At 34.8% G+C, this 22,882-nt stretch overlaps 1 protein-coding gene across 1 annotated transcript in view; it reads right to left on the reverse strand.

The window, feature by feature from the left end:
• Positions 1-17,963, reverse strand: part of DMBT1 (deleted in malignant brain tumors 1) — a 101,356-nt gene extending 83,393 nt beyond the window's left edge. Inside the window, exons 1-9 of the mRNA XM_087932481.1 lie at positions 17,848-17,963; positions 14,771-14,785; positions 12,616-12,651; positions 11,665-11,812; positions 11,331-11,512; positions 8,648-8,686; positions 7,695-7,715; positions 6,078-6,095; positions 5,537-5,605 (exon numbers count right to left, since the gene is read on the reverse strand). Of these exons, the coding sequence (XP_087788607.1) occupies positions 5,537-5,605; positions 6,078-6,095; positions 7,695-7,715; positions 8,648-8,686; positions 11,331-11,512; positions 11,665-11,812; positions 12,616-12,651; positions 14,771-14,785; positions 17,848-17,896 (577 nt within the window). The 5' untranslated portion in view covers positions 17,897-17,963. The remainder of the gene's footprint in view (positions 1-5,536; positions 5,606-6,077; positions 6,096-7,694; positions 7,716-8,647; positions 8,687-11,330; positions 11,513-11,664; positions 11,813-12,615; positions 12,652-14,770; positions 14,786-17,847) is intronic.
• Between the last annotated feature and the right edge of the window lie 4,919 nt (positions 17,964-22,882).

Raw genomic sequence — 22,882 nt, forward strand, 5'->3', positions numbered from 1 at the left:
AAATGAGTAAGAAATTTATATCTTCGGTGCCTCTATGTCTGCTTCTGCCTCCCACCATCTGGACAGCGTTCAATTCAGACATTGTTAAAGCAAGATAAAGAGAAAGAAAAAGAACAAGAAAGAGTATCCTTCCAGATGATTGTGCAAGGAATTCAAGATCTTAAGGTAAAAATGGATACTATTGAACAAAGAACAGGTAGGATGGAACAGATGATGGAAAAATATGAAGAGAGACTCCAAAATGTTGAAGAGGGAGGCAAACAAAGAGAGGAGAAAATTGGAAATATCGACAATAGATTAACAGCAATTGAACAAGAAAAAAGTGAGATGTTGAAGTGGGAGTTGGATAGATCAGAATTTTATCTTAGATTCCAAAATATAGAAGAAGAAAAAGGACAAGATTTGGTTGCGATAATGGTAGGAATCTTGGCGGAGGCGCTCGAGATAACAGAAGAGAAGATGATGGATGGAATTGATGAGATATATCGAGTTTTTACAAGATATGCGCGATGAGAAATAACCTACCCAGAGAAGTTCATATTAGATTTATTAAAAATCTTTGAAGACACAAATATTGCAAGTAGCAAGAGAGAAGCCACTGAAATACAAAAGTAAAGAAATTTTGGTTTTAAAACAAATACCTAGAAGAGTGAGAGAGATGAGAAGAGAATACCGATTCCTGACTAAAAGGTTATTGGAAAAAGAGGTGTCTTACAGGTGGTTGATTCCAGAAGGATTGATGTTTACGTGGCAGGAACAGAGACATAGAATTGATTCAATTGAGAAAGCAGAACTGTTTTGCGCAGAGGTTTTTGGAGGCAGAGAAGGAGGAGTAGGAAAGGAGGTCCCATTAATTGAATCTCAAGAGGAACAAATGGAGGTTGGAAAAGAAGAAGGTGCAGTAGGTGGACAAGTGGATATTAAAGATCAACGTGAGGCAAGACCCACGAGAGTGGTTAAATCTAAATATAAAACATAATTATGGAAGAAAAAAAATTGATTACAATGAATATAAATGGACTGAACTCAGCTGCTAAGAGAAGGAAGATTTTCCATAAATTAATGAAATTAAGGTTCGACATAATTTGTTTACAAGAAGTTCATATTAAAAAGCAACATGAACAATTGTTATTACAACCAAAATTAGGGAAATTGTTTACCTCTTTGACACAATCCAAGAAAAGAGGGGTGGTTTTATATATTAAAGAGGCCATTCCAGCAAAAATGATTTATACAGATGATGATGGGAGAATATTAATGGTAGAAATAATGGACAATAATAGAAAGATGCTTTTGATTGCAATTTATGCACCGAATGATAAACAGGAAGAATTCTATAGAAAATTACATACTAAGACTGCCGAACTTGACTATGCTAATGTAATTATGATGGGAGACTTTAATGGAATTGTGGATAATAGACTTGACTATATTGCAACAACAGTAAAGCATAACAGGAAATCTCTTCCTAAATCCTTTTTTAAAATGATAGATGAATTAACTTTAAAAGACATATGGAGAGAAAGAAATGATAAATCTAAGCAATTTACGTTCTATTCAAATAGGCATCTATCATGGTCCAGACTGGATATGATTTGGATCTCAACAGATTTAATGTCTAGTATTCAAGAAGTAAATATTGAAACAAGTACTTGGGCTGACCATAACCCATTGACAATTGAATGGAAGGGACAAAGGAAAAGATCGAGATGGACATTAAATAATTCTATTTTAAAGGATAAGGAATTTATACAATGGATGGAGAAAGAATTGGCCTTCTTCTTTAAAGAGAACAGAAAAGAAGACACCTCAATACAGAATGTTTGGGACACAATGAAGGCCTATGTTAGAGGCTTGATAATAGACTATACAAGAAAAAAAAGAACAACAGGAAAAGGCGAACTCTTAAAGCCTTGGATGATGAATATAAGGGACTTGAAAAAGAATTACAGAAAATGCCACACAGAAAAGATGTTAAAATGAAACTGGATATAACTAAACATAAAATGGATTTAATAGAGAAAGAAGAACTGGCACAGAAAATTAGGAATGCTAAACAGAATTATTTTGAGGATGCAAATAAGCCAGGTAGATGGCTAGCATACAAATTGAGAAAGGAGAAAGAGTCGAGGAAAATACCGCAGTTAATAGACGACCAAGGTAAAATTTGTTATGGCAGCAAAGAAAAAAAAGAGATTATTTATGATTTTTATAAGCATTTGTATAAGAAAGAAGACATTGATGAGGAGAAAGTTAAACAATACCTACAGAATGCAAATCTACCTAAGATACCTAAAGAGATTGAAGAAATGCTAGAAAGTAATATAACAATGATGGAGTTAAGTCAAGCACTTAAGAAACAAAATAATGGAAAGGCACCAGGTCCAGACGGGTTTCCTGTAGAATTTTATAAAATCTTTCAAGAATCACTGTGTATTCCACTGTTAGAAGTTATGAATGAAGTTATGTTAAAAAAGATGATACCTAAAACATGGTCAGAGGCTTACATTACACTTATTCCAAAAGAGGAGGCGGACCTACTGCAAATCAAGAATTATAGACCGATTTCTTTACTAAATGCAGATTATAAAATTTTTGCTTCAATATTAGCAGAAAGACTTAAAAAGTATTTGAATAACTTTATCCACCCAGACCAAAATGGGTTTTTTGCCAAAGCGACAAATCAGAGACAATATGAGAGTAATTCTGGACACCCTGGAATACTATGAGGCACATCCTGAAAAGCAAATGGCTTTGATATTTTTAGATGCTCAAAAGGCATTTGATAACGTGAATTGGAGATTTATGTTACTTTTAATGGAACAGATGGGCTTTGCTAGAAGATTTATTCAGGCAATAGAAGCAATTTATAATGAACAAACAGCTAAGGTAATGATGGAGGGAGAATTTACAGATCCTATTAATATAAGAAAAGGCACAAGACAAGGTTGTCCTCTTTCTCCCTTGATATTTGTATTGACTTTGGAAGTGTTGAATAGAAATATCAGAGAAGATAAAACTATAAAAGGAATGAAAATTAAAAAGGAAGAATTTAAACTACAAGCCTTTGCAGATGACCTAGTCTTTATCTTGGAAGACCCTATAGAAACAGCCTCGAAACTGTTGGAAAAGATAGAGGTCTATGGGGAGGTGGCTGGTTTGAAAATAAATAGAGATAAAACAAAGATTTTGTCAAAGAATATGTTGCTGAAACAAAGGGAAGAGTTGGCAGAACTGTTAAAAATTCAAGTTACAAACAAGGTTAAGTATCTGGGGATATATTTGACATCAAGATGTAGTACATTGAAGGAGAATAATTATATTAAACTTAAACAACAGATAGCTCAAGACTTGAAAAAATGGGAGAACTTACAATTGTCATTAATAGGAAGGATTTCAACAATTAAGATGAACATTTTACCCAGAGTCTTATTTTTGTTTCAAACAATACCAATTAGGCTTGGAAAAGAATATTTTGAGGATTTAAATAAAATTGTTTTGAAGTATATATGGCAAGGTAAGAAAGCAAGAATAAAGTTAAAGCTTTTACAGGATGCTAGATTTAGAGGAGGGTTTGGACTGCCTAATTGGGAGTTGTACTACCAAGCTGCAAACTTGACGTGGGTTAAAGAATGGATAACATTAAGGAAAACCAGATTGTTGACATTAGAAGGTCATGATTTGTTGTTGGGCTGGCATGCTTTTTTATGGTACAAGGGAACTAAAACACAGGGTATTTTAGAAGGCATTATATACGGGAGTCTCTGTGGTTGAATTGGGAGAAGATAAAAAACAGTGTTATTTGAAAATTCCAGTTTGGTTATCGACGATAGAAGCGTTTTCTTATCCTATAATCTATAAAAAGGAACAAACAGTTAACTATGGGGAATTATTAGATGAAAAGGGTGAACTTAAATCGATGCAAAAATTGGAAGAACAAGGTATACGGATGAATTGGTTTTCATATTTGCAAATATATTCAAAGTACTATGAGGATTCCAAAGCAGAGGATTTTATGATAAGCAAACTGACTTGGATAAGATTTTGATGGGTACTGATGAAAAGGTGATTAAAAAATTGTATGGTTATTTATTGCAAATTAAGCTTGAGGAAGAACAAGTTAAAGAAACTATGATTGCGTGGGGGAGGAATTTTGGATATGGGATTGATTTAGAGAAATGGCAGAAATTATGGTCATAAAATTATAAAATGACAATGTCTACAGCCTATAAAGAAAACTTGTATAAGATGTTTTACAGGTGGCATTTTCCCCGACAAGGATAGCAAGAATGTTTAAGAACAAATCCGAAAAATGCTGGAAATGTCATCAGAAACCTGGTTCATACTATCACATGTGGTGGACTTGTGAGGATGCTAGAAAATATTGGACTAAAATCCACATGTGGCTGGAAAAATGACAAAGAAGCATATAGACTTGAAACCGGAGTTTTTCTATTGGGAATACTACCAGATACTTATAGTAAAGAGTTGAAATATTTGATTGTAAATGTATTGACTGCTGCTAGGATTGTATTTGCAAAAAATTGGAAAAATGAGAAAATTCCATTGCAAGAAGAAGTTGTAAAGAAAATTTTGGAATGTGCTGAGATGAGTAGATTGACTTTTGAAATTAGAGAGCAAGAAGATAAACAATTTTATCTAGTTTGGGATCTTTTCTATCAATGGTTGAATGATGAAATATTAAAATATAAAAGTTAGATAATAAGGAATAATAATGACTTTATTTTCCCTTTCCTTTTATTGGTTTTTGATACTATATTTATATAATAGTTTTCTTTGTTTCTTTCTTTTTCATATTTGGGATAGAATTGGTATGATTATAAGATTTGTTTTAGAATAAAATATTTAAAATATAGTTATCTCATATAGGCATGACCGAATAAAAGTTTAGTCAAATTTTTTTTTTTTTCTTTAATAGAGATACTAGGATTTATAAATTTGTATTGATAAGAGTATTATATAAAGTAACTGTAATTGTGACTATGAGGTGAATGCACAAAACCGATGGACCAACCGACTTACGGTGTGTACAAAAATATGGGGGAGCTGATACTTTTATGTTTTGTTGTTGTGTTTTTTATGTTAAAAAAATAATAAAAATTTATATAAAAAAAAAAAAAAAGAAAAAGAGAAGTTTATAATTGTTTGATAGTTATTCCAGAGAAGAAAAAGATTTTATTCTATGAGAACACGCCCTAGTTAACCTCCCTTAGTTTTCTGTTATTTTCACTTTCCTTTATATTTTATATTCTGATAAACTAATACAATTGGAATTAAAGTTATTTGTTTCACAGATTTCTGATGTTGATTTTCTAGTGAATAGACTCTTTTTCAGTTGAGAATTACTTCTATGAGTGGCTCCAACACTTCCACTAAATCCCCAGATGTTTCTTTCATTGACCCTTGTCACATGAAGTGCAATAAGTAAGTGATATGAATATAACAATTACTAGACTACATTTTTGATCACTCATCAGTACATGATTATAGAAAATAAAAATGTGAATTTTCTTACCCTGGGTTTCTGATAGGGTAGTTGTTTCGATAGTTCTTTCGATAGTAATTGGAGCTGGAGTAGATGGAGCTAAAAATGCACCAAAAAAAGCGTATTTGTGAGGTAATAGCACTGAAGCCAGTCAAAGAACTAAATGCATTAATCTGTCTGACTCCCCAGCTTAACACTGCTGGGATATCTTTGGTAATAAACTGCTTATATATGATCAGTTACCAATCAAGGAGGTTTGCATACTAGACATTTACAATATTTATAATACAAAACAGCCACTGTCATGACTTAATGAAGTCTTTTTTTCCTGAATGATATATCCTCAATCAATGATGGTTAGATCAGTCTTTGAGTTGATAGCCACAGCCATAAAACTGTAAATAAAATAGTTTCACTGAACTTCTAGATGTAGAAAGATCAATGCAGTACAAGCTAATTCTTATTTTTTAAAGAAAAAAATCAAATTGGAAGTTATGATACCTATCATCAATGCTTAACAGTTTATTAGAAAGTTAGGCTTGGAATGGAAAAAAAAAAGTTGGCTACTCACAATTCTCTTCCATGGTACCTGTTCATAAAGAAAGGAATTTAAATGTCACTCCTATTGATTTTATCATTCTCCCATTTATCCATATTCATATATTTCTCCCATATATTCATATATTTCAGTGAGTAATTTATAAAAACTAGAATAACTATCTCCTTATCAGTTTTAGAATCATCCTCATCATCTATTTACAGTCAGAAAACAGCTCTCTGTTGATAATACATATAACTACAGAGAGCACCAGAAAGTTAACAAACAAATCGTATTTTTTTCTGATTGAATTAACTGTTCCTACACACACACACACACACACACACACACACACACACACACACACTTTTAAAGTCTGTTTTAAAGGGAAACCTTGACTATTTCTTCCTAAAAAGCAATGTCTATTTTACTGTATATTTCTAGAAATTTCTGGTGACAAGTGTGCCCCCAGGAGACCTTTCTCATATTCTGACCTATTGATGGAATTTGACATTCATTAACTAGGCCAATATCAAATAGCCAATCAACAGATCGTTTAGAATGGGCAGCACGATAAGACGTGTGGCTATTTCTTCCACAAGGAAAAGGCATTTTCAATATTGCAATCGTTTATGTCTTCCTTAACATGCATGGCAAAACAAAGTTCTCCATTTGCTACTCAGAGATTGCAATAGTTGATGGAAAAATGGTGTGAATAATTTTCTGACGAATCAATATCATTAAAAAGTTGGAGGAAGAGGGTCAGGTCTTTTGGAAGATCAAGATCAGTATTAAAGATACACCACTTCATTTTTAATAATCAAATCAGATCAAATATTGCAGTGAGCAAGGACAGTATCTAAGACCATATAATGTTGTTCCTTCAGGATGATTGAAAACTATGCAGAAGGGTCATAGGGATTATAGGTCCATTATTGATGCTTGATTAGAACCAGGATTTAAAACAGCACTGCCTTATGCATAGCACGAGACAAACTGCTTCAGATTCTAGATATAACAGAGAATTAAAATATCTGTAGAGTATTTATATTTTCTTAGCTATCAGAAGATGAGCTGCTTTGGTATAAAGAGAAGTAGAAAATGAGAAATGAGTGTGACACACATTTGCCACTTGGTTGCTTCCAGGAAAATGCCAAACCAACAAGGGGTATCTTCACACAGAAGCAAGGTTTGATGCCCCTTCAAATCCAGCCAAACCTTCACATAATAAGAAAACGAAATGTAATTCATATCCAACAAACAATAAAGAAAAGTAAAATGAAGACTTAGCCTTCCATCCTTCAGTAAAATGAAGATCCAGATTTTGGGGACCAATATGTAAATAATGATGACTTTGTAAACCTCCCAGAGAGTGCTGTAAAGCACTAAGGAGTAGTATATAAGTCTAAGTGCTATTATTATTGTGAAAGGGAAAAATACTTTCTGATTACTGAATATTGCATTAACATTCTGTGTTTAATATCCAACTAACTGTTTCTGATTTTGAGGAGAGGAAGACTTTTTCCTGCAAAAAAAATATTTATTCTATGAGGGTGTTTTTACCAGCTATTTAAATAACAAAAAGTATCATTTATACAGAGTAGTAGCATAATTAATTTTAAGACATGAAAAGCGGGTTATGGAACTTACCACTTGTTTCTTCAGGATGAGCTATTTAGAAAATAAAATTAAATAAAATTATATGTAAATGATATCATTTGTATTAATTGTCAATACTATTATAACAAGTCATTAAAATATGGTATGATTGCAACTAAAATGTGATAGCGAACTGAATTTTCTCAAAAACATCATGAGGGTCAGTGTGAAGTCAGAATGGAAGGAAAGAGAGAAGAATAAAATAGGCAGAAATATGTTAACTTACATTTCCCAATTTAGAACATTCCCACAAAATAAGAGAAATCCAATGCCTGACATTTTCCATATGTGATTTTGTTTTGGGACTAATGAAGGAGTGGTCCTGAAATAGCCATTTCAGTACACGTATCCGCACAATAATGTGCATCTGAATAATTGGCAGTTAAAACTCATTTACACTTTAAGTAAAATGGCAGGCTTTCCTAACATGGATTTCTCCAAATGGAATGGGGCTGAAGTTCTCAGAAGCAAGATAAACTATCTATAGAGCTCAAAGTTCTGTAATATTGTTCAAGTCTCTGGACTAAGGGTCATTCTTGAACGTCTGTTCTATTTTAATATAACCCTCTTGAATTGTATAAATTGTTCTTAATTCCTGTACAAAAAGTAAACAATGATAATTTATGATTCATCACACAGTCAGCCTGAATTTGGCATTTTTGTCCATCTTCTGAATCCTTTCCAAGGACTTGGCATAGGCAGATGTGGATGTTTGATACTGTTGCAGGATATCAGCTCTTCTGAGTAAAGCCGCCTTTTGTAGTTGACTAATGGTGAATTTGTCATCACTGATGGTGTTCAAATGGCACTACACTTCCTTTCTTTTGCCATAGTTAATCTATTACTTATTATTTAATTGATTATTTAGTTTAGTTTACTTATTATTTACAAACAATAATTTTGAAACTTCTTGGAAAAATTATAGATTGAAAGTACAAACTTACTGGTAAAGTCAGCTCTTGGCAATGGAGTTGTGAAATCCTCTGATAAGAAAAATAATCTATTAGTCTTTGCTCAATATCCTTAGTAGTTATGAGTTATTTGTAAAAATAATGAAGGTGGGATACAAATATGTAAATAAAGCTCAGTTGTTTGCTCTGTTTTTCAATTGCTTTTCTATCAATAGCCATAGAAGATCCTTCCAATTTGTTGTTTTCTCAGTTCTCAACCTTACCAACTTTAAAATATATGGACTTCAGCATGCTGGCTAGGGAATTCTGGGACTTAAAAGTTGCCAAGGTGAAAAACACAGCTCGAAAGGACAGAACCATTATACTATACTGAATAAAATAATTTCAAAATGGCCAGAATTAGCATAGATAAATTGTGAAAATATTCCTGTCCATTTGGAATAAGAGCTTTATAAGCTTATAAAGAAACAAAGGAAGCCACTTTCAGTTTAGGGATTTATAAGATTCCTTTGATGAGACACATGTGATTCTACATAATGAAGAGATGAGGCTGATGTTGATGAAGGTAAAAATAACAATTAAAAAAATAATAAATACACAAATAAAAAGAAAACAAACAAACAAACAACAACCCCCCCCTCCTCAAATGGCATACTCCACTAGGTCTTTTTCTGCCATCAGTTTTCTATGTTTCTGCAGCATATCTGCAGGCATCTGCAGATAGAGATTGTTTCATAAGCAATCTCACAAAATTACTGTTGTGTATCCAGCCATTCATAAAACCAGAAAACAAATTAGGGGAGAATGCTCTTTGTCATTGCTATGTTCCACTATCTTACAGTTTCAGGTTGCATTTTCTGGGTTGGCGAATAAAGCATTCAACTGCAATTATGTTTTGTGTGTTTTAAGGACTAATTAGCCCAAGTATTCTTCTCAGAAATAACAGTAATTTTGGATTTCAGATCCAATTTTGAATGCTTTGTTTGTGGTATTGGGCCATGCAAAGTATTTTAAAAAGTCCCGGTGGTAATATATATTAGACTGAACCAGCAGAAAGCTGTACAGAGACATGCAACATTTATTTTGGATTCACCAATAAGATGAAGTGATATGGCATACACATTTGTGCTGAAACAGCTGGGGACATTTTTCAGAGCAGCCTGTGTGAACTTTGCAAATGGTCCATTTGTTTTAATATTCTTAGTAATAATAACACAAAATTGTTACTGTTAAACCCATCTTGCAAAATACATCTAGTAAATGTGTGACATAACCTCCTTTGTGAAAGAAATTTTCTGTGCACCATCTTCAACTGAAGGCCAAAGAGGTTAACATGTCCAGAAGTTCACAATGGAATAGATTAAGAACTCTGGGGTTGAAGGAGGCTCAGGGCTGCACGTTCTTATTCTAGAAAGTTCTACAAGTCTATTTTTCCTTGCCAATATTTGAGAGTTCAAAAAGTACGGTAGAAGAAGCCAGAATATTCTCTTGTTGCTTGCACACTTCCTTCTCTTCCTGACCTCAGAGATAGCACAGTCCTGATGACATGCTATCAAGGGAGGAAGGAGTATTGCTAAAATGCCCTTTCCCAAATCTTCTTCTAAGTCCTAACTGGAAGGAAGCAAAAGTGGAAAAGAAATTACTCTGTATTTGAAAATTAATTATGGCATTAATTCTGGCAACATCTTTGACTATTTATAGTTTTGAAAAATGATCAGCCTTCCCAAACTGAGATAAGGTGATTGTTGTGTAATTTCTTTCCATGGGATTTAATCCTGGATTGAAGCTTATCTCAAAGGAAAAACAAATCTAAATCTGAAATCACAAATTGCTAGAGTTCTGATTTCTGAGATTAGGCAGAGAAAGACAGACATGTATAATAAAGTAAAATGTGAGCAAAAAATGCCCCTTGGTAGGAAAACATAGCAGCAAGTGTGGTCAATGTCTGGAACACTCTACCTGACTCTGTGGTTTCTTCCCCAACCCCCAAAACTTTAACCTTAGACTGTCTACTATTGACCTCATGCCTTTCCTAAGAGGTCTGTAGGGAGTGTGCATAAGCGCACCAACGTGCCTACCGCCCCTGTCCTATTGTTTCTTTTATTTTTCTTATATGTACCCATTTCATGTATTCATAACTATGTTTATTCTTAATTAAAAAATAAAATTAAAATAAAATAACAGAATAGTGGAGTTGGAAAGGACCTTGAAGGTCTTCTAATCCAACTTCCAGCTCAGGCAGGAAAGCCTTTACTGTTTCAGACAAATTGTTATCTAATCTCTTCTTAAAAGCCTCCAGTGCTGGAGAATCCACAACTTCTAGATGCAAGTCATTCCACTAGATAATTGTTCTCACTGTCAAGAAATTTTTCCTTAGTTCTAGGTTGCTTCTCTCCTTGATTAGTTTCCATTCTTCTTGCTTCTTGTCCTGGCTTCAAGTGCTTTGGAGAAAAGGTTGACTCCCTGTTCTTGTGCTTACCCGTTAGATATCAGAACACTGCTATCATGTCATCCCTAGTCCTTCTTTCATTAAACAGGATCAGTAGCATGCTTACCAGAGGTGGTATTCCGCAGGTTCTGACTAGTTCTGGAGAACCGGGAGCAGAAATTTTGAGTAGTTCAGAGAACCAGCAAATACCACCTCTGACAGTATCACCTGCCACACCCACCATGCCCACAGAACCGGTAGTAAAAAAAATTGAATTCCACTGCTTACCTCCTACATCATAAAATGCAATGAAGCCTTGACCTTCTATATTGGAATGTCTGTATAGTACCACGGTCAGCTGGCCTGAATACGAGAAAAGTGTCTTTTCTCCTTCACATATTTTCCCAAGTAGAGTTGACCTCTCTGGCTCTCCCTGATAGACAGCAATATATTCAGTAGCACAGTCTAAGCTGAAGAGGAAAAAGTACACAATAGTAATCATGGATTGGAAAACAGAGCATCATTGGGGAAAAAACACTCTGGTTTCCCCTTTCATGCAAGAAGGCCAACAAAATGGCAAGGATTGAAATGACTGAATGATATTTGAAATGAAAATGCTTACTTTATATAATTAAGGGTTATTCTTATTGGATGATGCTCAGGGGAGTTAATTCTCCAGACACACTTTTCACTTCTATTGCCTCCAGGATAATAAGGGCCAAAAAATGAGCCTGTAGCATCTGAAAACGTGCTGCCACATTCAGCTACCGCTATAAAAAACAAACAAAAAACAAAAACAATAAAAATGTCATATTTCATCATATATATTAAATTATATAATACCTATTGTACAACTCTATAAATATTATCGTGAAACTTTATACATTAGCTTACTTTAAGAATTGTGAATTTAATATTAATTGATTAATACTTTGGTTTCTGTATATATTTAATGGAATATATCATATCTAAAACCTCTTAGCAAAAACACAACTACCAGCTATACTATCTTCTGAAGCTGTTCCTAAAAACACAGTTTTTTAATCACATTTTTTATTTTTTTTAATCTTATTGTTTCTTGTGCCTTACAATTTTGGTCACTTTGGTCTCATGATAATCAGCACAAGCAGAAAGTTGACATAGACCAAAATTATTATATGAAATGAAATGATTAGCGCACAGCTATAAGAAGTAAAAGTCTGCCTTTTCCTGGGCATGTTTTATTTTCTATGAAGACAACGCATTAGGCATCATTGTATTAATCAAAGATCTTGCATGTCTTATAATATTGGCTATATTTGAGTCTCCCATTTTGAAATACAGAATTCATGCTATTGGCAGCACAGTAAAAGACTGGGGAAATAAAAATGTCTGGAAGCAAGGAAATTCAAGGCATTCTGCTTTAGTGCCTAATGAATTAAAAATGTGCAAATAAAGCTCATATATACCTTGTGGGTATTTGCATGTCAATTGCTTAATGGGAAATTATTGTCCTAAAAACTGTTCTACAAGGTTGGCCAAGGTTAGTCAAAACTAATTTTTCTGAATTATAGTACGTAGATGATCTACTTACCTGTCGAGAAAAGATCACTTGGCATGGGGGTTACTCCTTTAAAAAGAAGGTGAAAAAAAGGGGAGGGGAGACAAAGATGAATTATTTTGCTGTTACCTCAAATTTGGTGGAAATTGTGTTTTGGATTAGTTTGATCATATTTATGGTGTTTGTGTGTTTGTGACCTTTAGGAAGTCAACCATTAAAGGGGCAGCATAAATTTCTCTTCACTAAAACTCTCCTTGCTGGTCTATCATCAGCAGAGAACTGAAAGCTTTGAAGACTTACACAAATACATTTTCCAGGCAACTTTAGTCACAGACACGTTCACCCCAGTAACTTCCAAATTGGGCTCTATTGTAACAAGTTCTACATGGGGTTGCCCCTGAAGAGCATCTGGAATTTTCAGATGGTGCAGAATGCAGCAGCGGTGAGCAGTTATGTGTGCTCCTAAAATCACACATATCACACCTCTGCTCCATGAGCTGCATGGTTGCTAGTTCAACCATGTTCAGTTTTAAACATTAAAGTTCTTCATGTCATAGTACTGGTTATCCGAGGGACCAGCTCTTCTGCTCGTTGCATTAGATCTAGAAGAAATTGCATACTTCGGATCCTGTCTGTTAGGGACATGAGACTTCTCAGCCATGGAACATGCTTAATAAAACATTCTCCTCCTGAAGTGAGGTTAGCTCCATCCTTTTTTATGTTACATAAGTATTTCAAGACCTGATTTTGTTATTAGGTCCCAGGGAACTACGGATATCTTAAGATTGCCATAATATACCTAAAATAAATAAATAAAATAAATTTGAAGTGGAATCTTCGTAACTCATGGGGGGGAAAATACAACATTATTCATCCCCATGCATTGTACTCAGATGTCTGGTTTGTAATTAATTATGCTTATGGAGAAAATAAGATAAAAATTTTTGATGTGCAGCTTTTGGTTATTTGAGAAAAATCTAACTCTTGCACCAGGAGAATTAGAATAGACAGAATAGATTTTCTACACCTTTTAAAATGTTTACTCCTTGCAGTGCAGTGAATACCTTTACTTTATTGACTAATAGTCAAATACATTTTTTATAAAAAAAAATAGAACAATACAATGCTGATCAAGTTAAGGACAGAAGAAGTCTAAGACTCTTATAGAAAACCCTTCTGTTAGATGATGATCAGGGCCATCACTTCCTTGATGGCAAACACAATCAAACAATCTTTACTTTACTATTCTCCTGGAAATTTCAGGTGAGAGATTTGCATATGTACTTAAGAAGAAGTACATATGATCAATCTAGTGGTGGGATTCAAAATATTTTACTACCAGTTCTGTGGGCATGGCTTGGTGGGCATGGCAGGGGAAGGATATTGTAAAATCTCCATACCCACCCCACTCCTAGGGGAAGGTTACTCAAAATCCCATTCCCTCTCCACCCCACTAACTTGATTTTCAGCTCTGTTCTCCTGTGCAGGGCAACAAAAGAAGACCTAGCCAATCAGCTGGTACTTGGGAGGCAGAGAATAAATGGGGGTGAGGCCAGTCAAAGGTGGTATTTGCCGGTTCTCCGAACTACTCAAAATTCCCTCTACCGGTTCTCCAGAACTGGTCAGAACCTGGTGAATACCACCTCTGGATCAACCCAGGCAGGAGAGAAGTGGGAGTACAGGTTCTGTGCACCAAGTACAGGTTCTGTGCACCAAAGGAGATAATGGATTAGGACGTATGTTGCCGATTCCATAATTGACAACAAATGCAGAGGAGATATTATTAAATCTTCCCTTTTTCCCCTTTCTTCATCCTAAACTAAAATATCCCCATTGTAGCTGATATAACCAGCACTTGATTTTGCAACCTTTTTAGCCTGGGTTACAAGCTCATGAATCTGATGCAATTAGAAAGTAGAAGGCAGGAGGAAAAGAACTGAATATTTGATTTTCGTAATCTGTTTAATATGAAACAATTGTTTTCCCATTTATTCTGGCAGCATCTGAATGAGAATGATTCATTCCCAACTATTTAATCTGGTCATATTTCTCAATGCTAAGGGGAAATAATGAAAAGTGTATATATTTTGCAATGTCCTTTCTTCTGTACCTACTTCACAAGGTTCATATCTTTAAAGAAAAAAATGTGGCATTGAATCAATTCCATTAGTAGAAGAACAACACTTACCAGATACTGTAGATGCTGCAGAAAGAAAAGAAAAAAAAACTTATTTAATATAGCAAACACATTGCTACAAATTTCAAAATCCTGCCGCAGTCCCTTTCTTCTATACCTACTTCACAAGGTTCATATCTTTAAAGAAAAATTGTGGCATTGAACCAATTCCATTAATAGAAGAACAACACTTACCAGATACTGTAGATGCTGGGGAAAAATATTTAATATAAGTAAAAACATTACTACATTTTTGGAGCTCTTGTCCCAGTATTATAAACCTATCATTTCTGTCATCCAACCATAACATTTTCCCTTTATGCAATTCCTGTCCTTTATTTAGCTATTTATTCTTCTGATTTTCATCCAGCCAAAATCCAAAGTGAGGCTCGTATAATCTGAAAAAATATTAATGGAAATCTAAGTGATGCTTATAAATATTGGGAAATAAATATTGGGTATTCTTAATCACTTGTGTACTGTAAGTCAATCTCTTGACTGCATAGATATTCTTCCCAGATCAATGAGTAATTGATTCAACCCAGCCTTTAAACTGGAAAACAAAATGGCATTTAGTAGGAGCTATGAAATTGACTGACTGTGTATGTGTGTGGAATTTAGACTAATCTACTTTACTTCTACATGTAGAACTATCTACTTTATTTGAGCTATGGGAATCAACTTCTGTTCACTTTCTGATCTCCCTGGCACAGTACCTGTAATATAAACTTTTATGAAAATATAGAAATGATTATATTCATTCAAGAAATATATATACGAAACCTTACACTATTGCTTTCTTCACTGTGTAAATACAATTCTCAAACTCACATATTGAGAATGATAGCTGAACATTTCCAAATTAAACATTTGGTTGATTATAACGTGAGCTTTATTTGATACCAAATATGGCATGTATCAATCCACTTTGAATCTTGGTAATGGCTATTAATTAATTATCATTTTTTTGACTTTATATCCTATAAATATAGATATCATGTTTTGCATGTGATAACTATTGTAATTTATCAGCATCTATTGTTGGAGGAATTATAAACCTATCCTGCAAATAGTAATAAATGAGTGAGTTTTTCCAATTAGGACTGTAAACCTATTGTGAATGATAATAAATGAAAGAGTCCTTCCAGTTAGGAATGACACAGAATTTAGGTAAAACAAACTTCTCCTATCTAGTATAATTCTGATTGGCTAGAAATGATTGGAATGTTCACTCAAAGACATTTAGATGGATCCTGAGTTAAAGAAGCTTATGGCATCTCAATTTACAATAAAATCAGAATTGGTAAATAACCATGAAAAAGCAGTACACCTATTTCTAAAATGTATACCATTTGTGTTCTATTAACTCAATTTGTTTTTTTATATATTTAATCATTCTTACAATATATCTTGAGTAAAATAAAAAGAATATAGAATTTCTCATAATTAACTTTAATTACCAATTCTAAAATGGGGCCAAATCATTCTAAGAGATTTTTATTCCTGGCTTCATTATCTTTACACAGCAATTCTTAACCATATTTCACCTGGTCTATTGAATGGGCACCCAAAGTGCATTCATCCAGCCCCAAGTAGCTGCATGGAGGTGCATTCTTCACATTGGGCAATTGTAGAAAAAAATAGAAAAAATTGTATTTACAGTGCTACAATGAGGACTGGCTGGCATGATAAAATGTGGCATTTAAACATAAATGCATTTTTATTTCACATGTTGGCTATTTGTATGGCAGAGGGACATCTTATCAGCATCTTCTGGCATAAGTTAAGAAGACCTTTCAAGTGCTGACCAATGTTTTTTTTTAACATCGTATCCCATTCCAGCTACACCTTAGCTCCTAGTTTTGCTATCATGTTCAAGTTTGTGACTTTGTGGGCCTTTTAGGATAATAATTTAGATCAAATTATATTTCATTATAATTATCATTTATGGAAGGAAGGAAGGAAGGAAGGAAGGAAGGAAGGAAGGAAGGAAGGAAGGAAGGAAGGAAGGAAGGAAGGAAGGAAGGAAGGAAGGAAGGAAGGTCTAATCAACATTGGACTGAGAAATTAGTACTACATTGGCTGAATCAATCATTGGTTTCCTTGATCTTTAGTTAGAAATTTTTTATTCCATCACCTGTTGTAAGAAGAAATCAGAATGTAGCTGTGCAGAAATCAATAAATATACTTGCAACAATCTGTGCTTAAATCTGCTACTAGCTTAGGAAAGCCCCTAGCCTTATAATGACTTTTTCATTACATAAAACTGGAAAAGCTGCCCTGATTGTATCTTATACTGATGATATATTGCACAGAAATGTTCTTTTGGGGAAAATATGATGGATTGAGCAGTCTGTGTCTCATGCTGATAGAATCACAAAATTGAGACAATATTCAAAACAAACAAGTTAGTCAGGTCTGTCTTGTCCTGCTTTCAGCGAAATTCACAAGTTAATTCCATTCAAGTGCCTTGATTCAATTTCTGCTGTTTAGTTACTTCTAAGTAAGCAAAGTTCTGCTTTAATTATTACTAACCTTAGCTAAATATCTAGTCTACCCATAACCTGTAGTCGACAAATTTTATAGTCTGACTGGTGAAATAGATTTCAATAAATCATAACTGTCCCAGAAAGTAGCACCACTTAGGAGACCTTTGCTGATTTTGGAGACTACTTAATAGGAACCTAGTCTAGAACTGATATAGGGATTACCTGTTAATCCCATGGCTTTTAGCTAGATTAGGAAGGGGAAAAAAAATCTCTGAAGGAAATACCCACAATGTTCCCAAGAAAACTGCAGCAGAACTACATTCTAGTCATTGTATTAAAATATTGAGCAGTTCAAATAGTTTGTTTTTCAGTTCTTGATTATTATTTAGCTCATTTCCAGCCTTGTATATGGAGAAAATCAGGAGTGCTTGGTACTCTCTGAGCACTGATGATGTTGCCTGGTTTGGGTAATGAAGCATCTGCAAGAAAGCAACCAAGCTCAGTAAGCACCAGAAACCCTTCATTTCAACCCTGAGCTAAAAATATTATCCTTTGTTGGTACCAAGTATCTCTTTGCCCACATCGAACCCAGCATATTACCTGTGGCTGAAAGTAGCAGCACCCAAAGAAAGATCAGTGTGTGATCCATCTCGTGGGAAGATTCCAGAAGAATTTAAGCCAGTAATCCTGTGGCAGGGATCACCTGTGAATATATACAGTGCAGAATCTGAAACTTGATCTGCATTTTTTTTCAACAGCTCAGATGAAAAGGAAGTGATCTTGAAAATACTTCAAGATGCCAAACAATATTTGTTAAACTGTGCCAACATTATAGATGCATATAAGTGGCATTTTCCTTATCTATTAATTTCTACACTTGCTTAATACTCCATACTGTTTATTGTGCAAACAGTCTTGAAAATGAAGCCCAGATTGGTCATCCTATTTCCTCTTTTTTTTTGGTAAGAGATATTTTCCAGGAAGAAAGCAGGCAAAAATCTATGGATTTGAGGTGGTATCAAATGAAATGCAGCTGTACACCATAAATCCTCCTAACTACTATGCATAGATGGGAACATTCTCCATATCAAAGAGGATTATAAAATTGTGGCATGTTTGGAAGTAACCACATCTTAAGAGGACATTTTTCCTTCAGCTGCACCATAGAATAGAAACTCCTGACATTACTTCAGTGCGCTCAACAGGGAAATTGGTTTTCACTCTTTAAAGTCCAAAATAATCCAGTCTGTATTGCAAGCCATTTTTTAAAATATTTTAAGGACTTTCAGATTTATTTTGTGAAAATGCATGAGAATTTACAAAGATTCTCCTAGACTCACCTTAAGTAGATCATTTTCATTTTTACCTCATCAAGGCTGCATTCCGTGTAACCCCTGCTTAGGCATTAGAACCTGACAGGATTTATTGAATTATACACTCCAAGGGGCAGAGGAATGCACATTCTGCCCCCATCCCTGTCCTATCTCAGAAGTAGCAATAGAATTAGGTATTTTGGCTGCTAGCAAAATCAGGGTTATAATCCAGTTAAACACTCTCAGGAATTTGAAGAGAAATTGAACCCAAGGTAGTTTGCACAAATGTTTTGTGAGAATCAAAGCACCTGGCTATTAAGCAAAATAAAGTGGTCAGTCTGAGTCACAAACCGAAAAAGATGTCAAGCTAGGAAAGACCCTCCATCAGCCAATACCATCCCAATCAGTTTCTTAAAACTGTTCTTTCAATGTATCTGCAACAAGATTTGCTCCCCCATAAACATTGTATTGAGAAAGTCCACAGAGTATCTGATTATGAAAGCAGAGTCTCATTGGGCATAGCTTTGATGAGACATCCAACACAAAGGAAGTAGCTCTGCTGTGGTTCTAGAAGCAATGCATGGTGAAAAACAGCAAATTCTTCTTTGGGTTTAAGTGGGATTTTTGGGTGTGTGCCTTCCTGGCTATAAGTATTCTTATTCAGTTAGTCTGAGAGTTTAGAGACAAGGCTTCAGTGAGTGAGTAAGTGAGTAAATGAGTGAATAAATAAATACAGTAAACTAATAAAGTTTACCAAACATGATCAAATACTGTTGTATAGACTGATCCAACATTCGCTGTTGGCAATTGAGCATTCATAAAACCAGAGGTCCTAGGATATGATCTAACCCTAGTCACAACAAATATGGAAGTTTATTCATGAACATATACTTATATTACTATGTTTCTGGTTTAAACACTCAAATGCCTATGCTGCCTGAGTTTAACAATTTTTCACAGAAACCTTGTACCTCATTGCAATCTGACCCTGAACCTTCATTTGCAGAGTTCCCAAAACAGGCTTTATACATGATACTTCAGGCATCTTTCAATGTAGACTCTTCCGGGGATCTATGAGAGTCACCAGAAGTTTTAAGTGCCTCCAAGATGGGAAATCACCACAGCAAATATGGAATTGAGTGGAACCCATACTAAGCTGGGTGACTGTTGCCCAGTTTTAAATATCCTATTCAGGCTGACAAGGATATGTATACAATCCCATAGATAGAACTTTTATTACTTGTTTTTTAAAAGTGTATCATTTGATCTTTCCCCATATTTGATCTTGTCTAAGAGAGCAGACTATGAAAAATTAGTAATCAGTACCAATAACATAAATCAAATATTTATTTCGGTCTTTGTTCCTTTTATCAATCCATTTTTAAAATAAATTTATAAATTTTATAAAAAACTCAAATGATGAACATAGCTAGTATACTTTCCCCCTCCTATTTTTCTCACAAGAGTCCTGTAGGATGAGAACAATTGATTGGCCCAAAATCACCAAAATCTGTCAGAATCTGATTCAGAGGAAGAGGCCAAGGAGCTGACAAGGAGTGGGAGTGTGGCTCTGTTGGCTGTGGAAGAAACTGAGGAAGGCAAAGGCTGGCTGGGCAGAGCAGGGGAGAGGTAGAGCAAGGGAGAGGGAATTTGGAGGAAGACTCAGGCCCACCCCTCTTCATCCTAGGGCACGCAGGGAGTAATGGAGAAGGGAGAAACATGAGTTGCATGGCTTATGGGGGAGGAAAGGGCCCTGATTCCCTTCTTTAGCTGCAGCTGGGAACACAGTGTTTAAAAAGGGAAGCAAGTTGTTGGGAGCAAATTGTGAATTATCTGGTATTGTTGAGACTTATCTGGGTTCCTGGCAACTTCCCAACTGTGTGTGTTTTGCTGGGCTTTTAAGTCTGCAATTCCTTCTCCTGCCCTGTCAAGTTAATTATTGCAGCATGGTTTATATGGATTTTTATTTACAGTTTATATGTACTTTGTTTTCAGACTGAATTTCCTCCACTTAAATAATGTTCTTGGGAGAGTTTTTTCTCCAGATGAAGGTAACCTGGACATTGGGAGGAAAAGTTGGAGGTACTAAAGGGACACTTCTTGCTTATTTGACTGTGTTGTCTTTGTGCCATGCCCCGGGTCATCACACCACCTGACTTTCATGTCTAAGGTAGAACTAGAACTCACAGTTCTGTCTTTAGCCTGGTATCTTAACCACTGGATCAAACAGGCTCTAATGTTTGGAAATCAAGTAAGTTGTTACCTAACAATTCAAAACAAATAAGGTTGTATCGTTACAAACCACAGAACTTTCTCAGAACATAATATGTTCCACATTAATTCTGGTTAACTGTGATTATCAGTCCTGAATTCACTTTGAAATTAAATTAAGGGGGAGGGAGGAAATCAGCCATAGGCTATGGTATAACAACATTTGAAGCCACTTTATTTTTAAATATTTCATTTTAGTGTTTTGGTAGAAAAAAAACTAAAGAAGATATCTAGGAAAGTACACCCTTTACAGAACAGTAACCCTGCCAATCATCAGAGTATATTAGACTATTTAAAGAGATGGTATTCAGCCAATTCTGACTGGTTCTGGCATACTGGTAGTGGAAATTTTGACTAGTTTGGAGAGCCACCAAATACTGGTTGACCCCCCTCACCCCTGCCTTCACCTCTCCTATATTCCCTTGTTTTTTAGCTCAACTGATTCGCACAGCAGAGTGGATTGCCACACCTCAGCTGAGCTAAAAAGCAGCTCAGCTTACCAGCATTCACAAAGGTCTTTGAGACCTTTGCACAGAGGTGATAGGGATAGGTGATAGGTATAGATGATAAGTAATAGGTGATAGAGCTAGATAGATAGAAGATAGATAGATGATATATAGATTTATAATTATAAATTATGATTTATGATTTATCACTTTGTTGCTTGTATGTATACTGAGAATTTATGCACCAGAGACAAATTTCTTGTGTGTCCAATCACACTTGACCAATAAAGAATATTCTATACTGTTCTGTTCTGTTCTGTTCTGTTCTATTCTGTTCTGTTCTGTTCCATTCCGTTCCATTCTGCTCTGCTCTGCTCTGCTCTGCTCTGCTCTACATTTCCCTTGTATCTCATTTAGGCTGAACTAGCAGGGGTAAAGAAAGGACTGTGAAGCAATATCCAAGTAGCCTAGCAAATTGTGCTGGACTACTGTGGATAAGTTTTTATTCCTAGTTTTAGAAAATGTATTATAAGTAAAGTCTTACATCACCTCTTACTTTCTTTTCTAGCATGCTGCACTTGGCACAACATTAAAAAGTGGCAACTGTCTTGTCTTTGATATAGTTTTGTTGCACTGTATACTTGTTTTCTGAGTGCTCACAAAAGGTAGGCAAAGCTATTTGGCAAGTTTTGGCTTTTCTGGTATAAATCCATTCTTTGCTTGCAGGAATAGTTGTGATTTCCTGGAAACTCTTTTGTGTAAGTTCATTGATCCATCTTATCTTGAGATACAACACTACAAAGTTAGAAAGCCACAGAGAAAGAAAGACGTTGACATAGAGACAGTGGCATTCAGATGAATTCCTCCTCAATTCTTAAAAGCACTTCGAGTCATTGTCCATAAGAGTTAATAAAGCACTTATTCTTATGAGAATTAAATCTACTCGAACAGTCAGAGTTAAGATGAATTCTCAGTTGTTTTGACAGGAATGGTAATATTGCATTAGCAAATATACATAGCAGGCCACATTAAATAAATTAAGAGCTGAAAAAATGATTCTTAATTTATATGGCCATCCAAGCCTAAACTATGTAGAGAACTCATCATTTTGAAAGCAGAACTTTCTAAGAACACTAAATTGTTCAATATCCTCCTTCTCCCTTAGAAATCATTGGTCCAACTATTCCAGGAATTGTTACGTGTTTTCCAGAAGTAGTTCTTCCAGATAAGGATGGAGATTGTGGTGTTCTACATGCAACATTTTGAAATGTACTGTTTCATGGACCGAGCATACAGAACACTGCAAATCACTCCTATTCTAGAAATATAACTTCTAAAAATCTTTCAGAGTAATTTCAGAATAATGAGATCAGCATATTCCAGAATAAACATAAGATGTTCTGATTTTCCCTGAAATGTTCCAGTTCAGGAATGAATGTTACACATAGTACAAATAGTCTTAAAACAATTTTAATGTCTTAAATAATTTGGAAGAAATAAATTAATTAACGAACTAGTAGCTGCTCATATCCAAGAACATTTTCCATCCATGGAAATGAAGTAGCAATGTTTATATCACCTACAAAAACCTCCAAAGAAGAATTA

Source organism: Pseudonaja textilis, chromosome 4, assembly GCF_049901715.1.
Source record: "Pseudonaja textilis isolate UNSWEBS1 chromosome 4, rPseTex1.2, whole genome shotgun sequence".
NCBI lineage: Eukaryota > Metazoa > Chordata > Lepidosauria > Squamata > Elapidae > Pseudonaja > Pseudonaja textilis.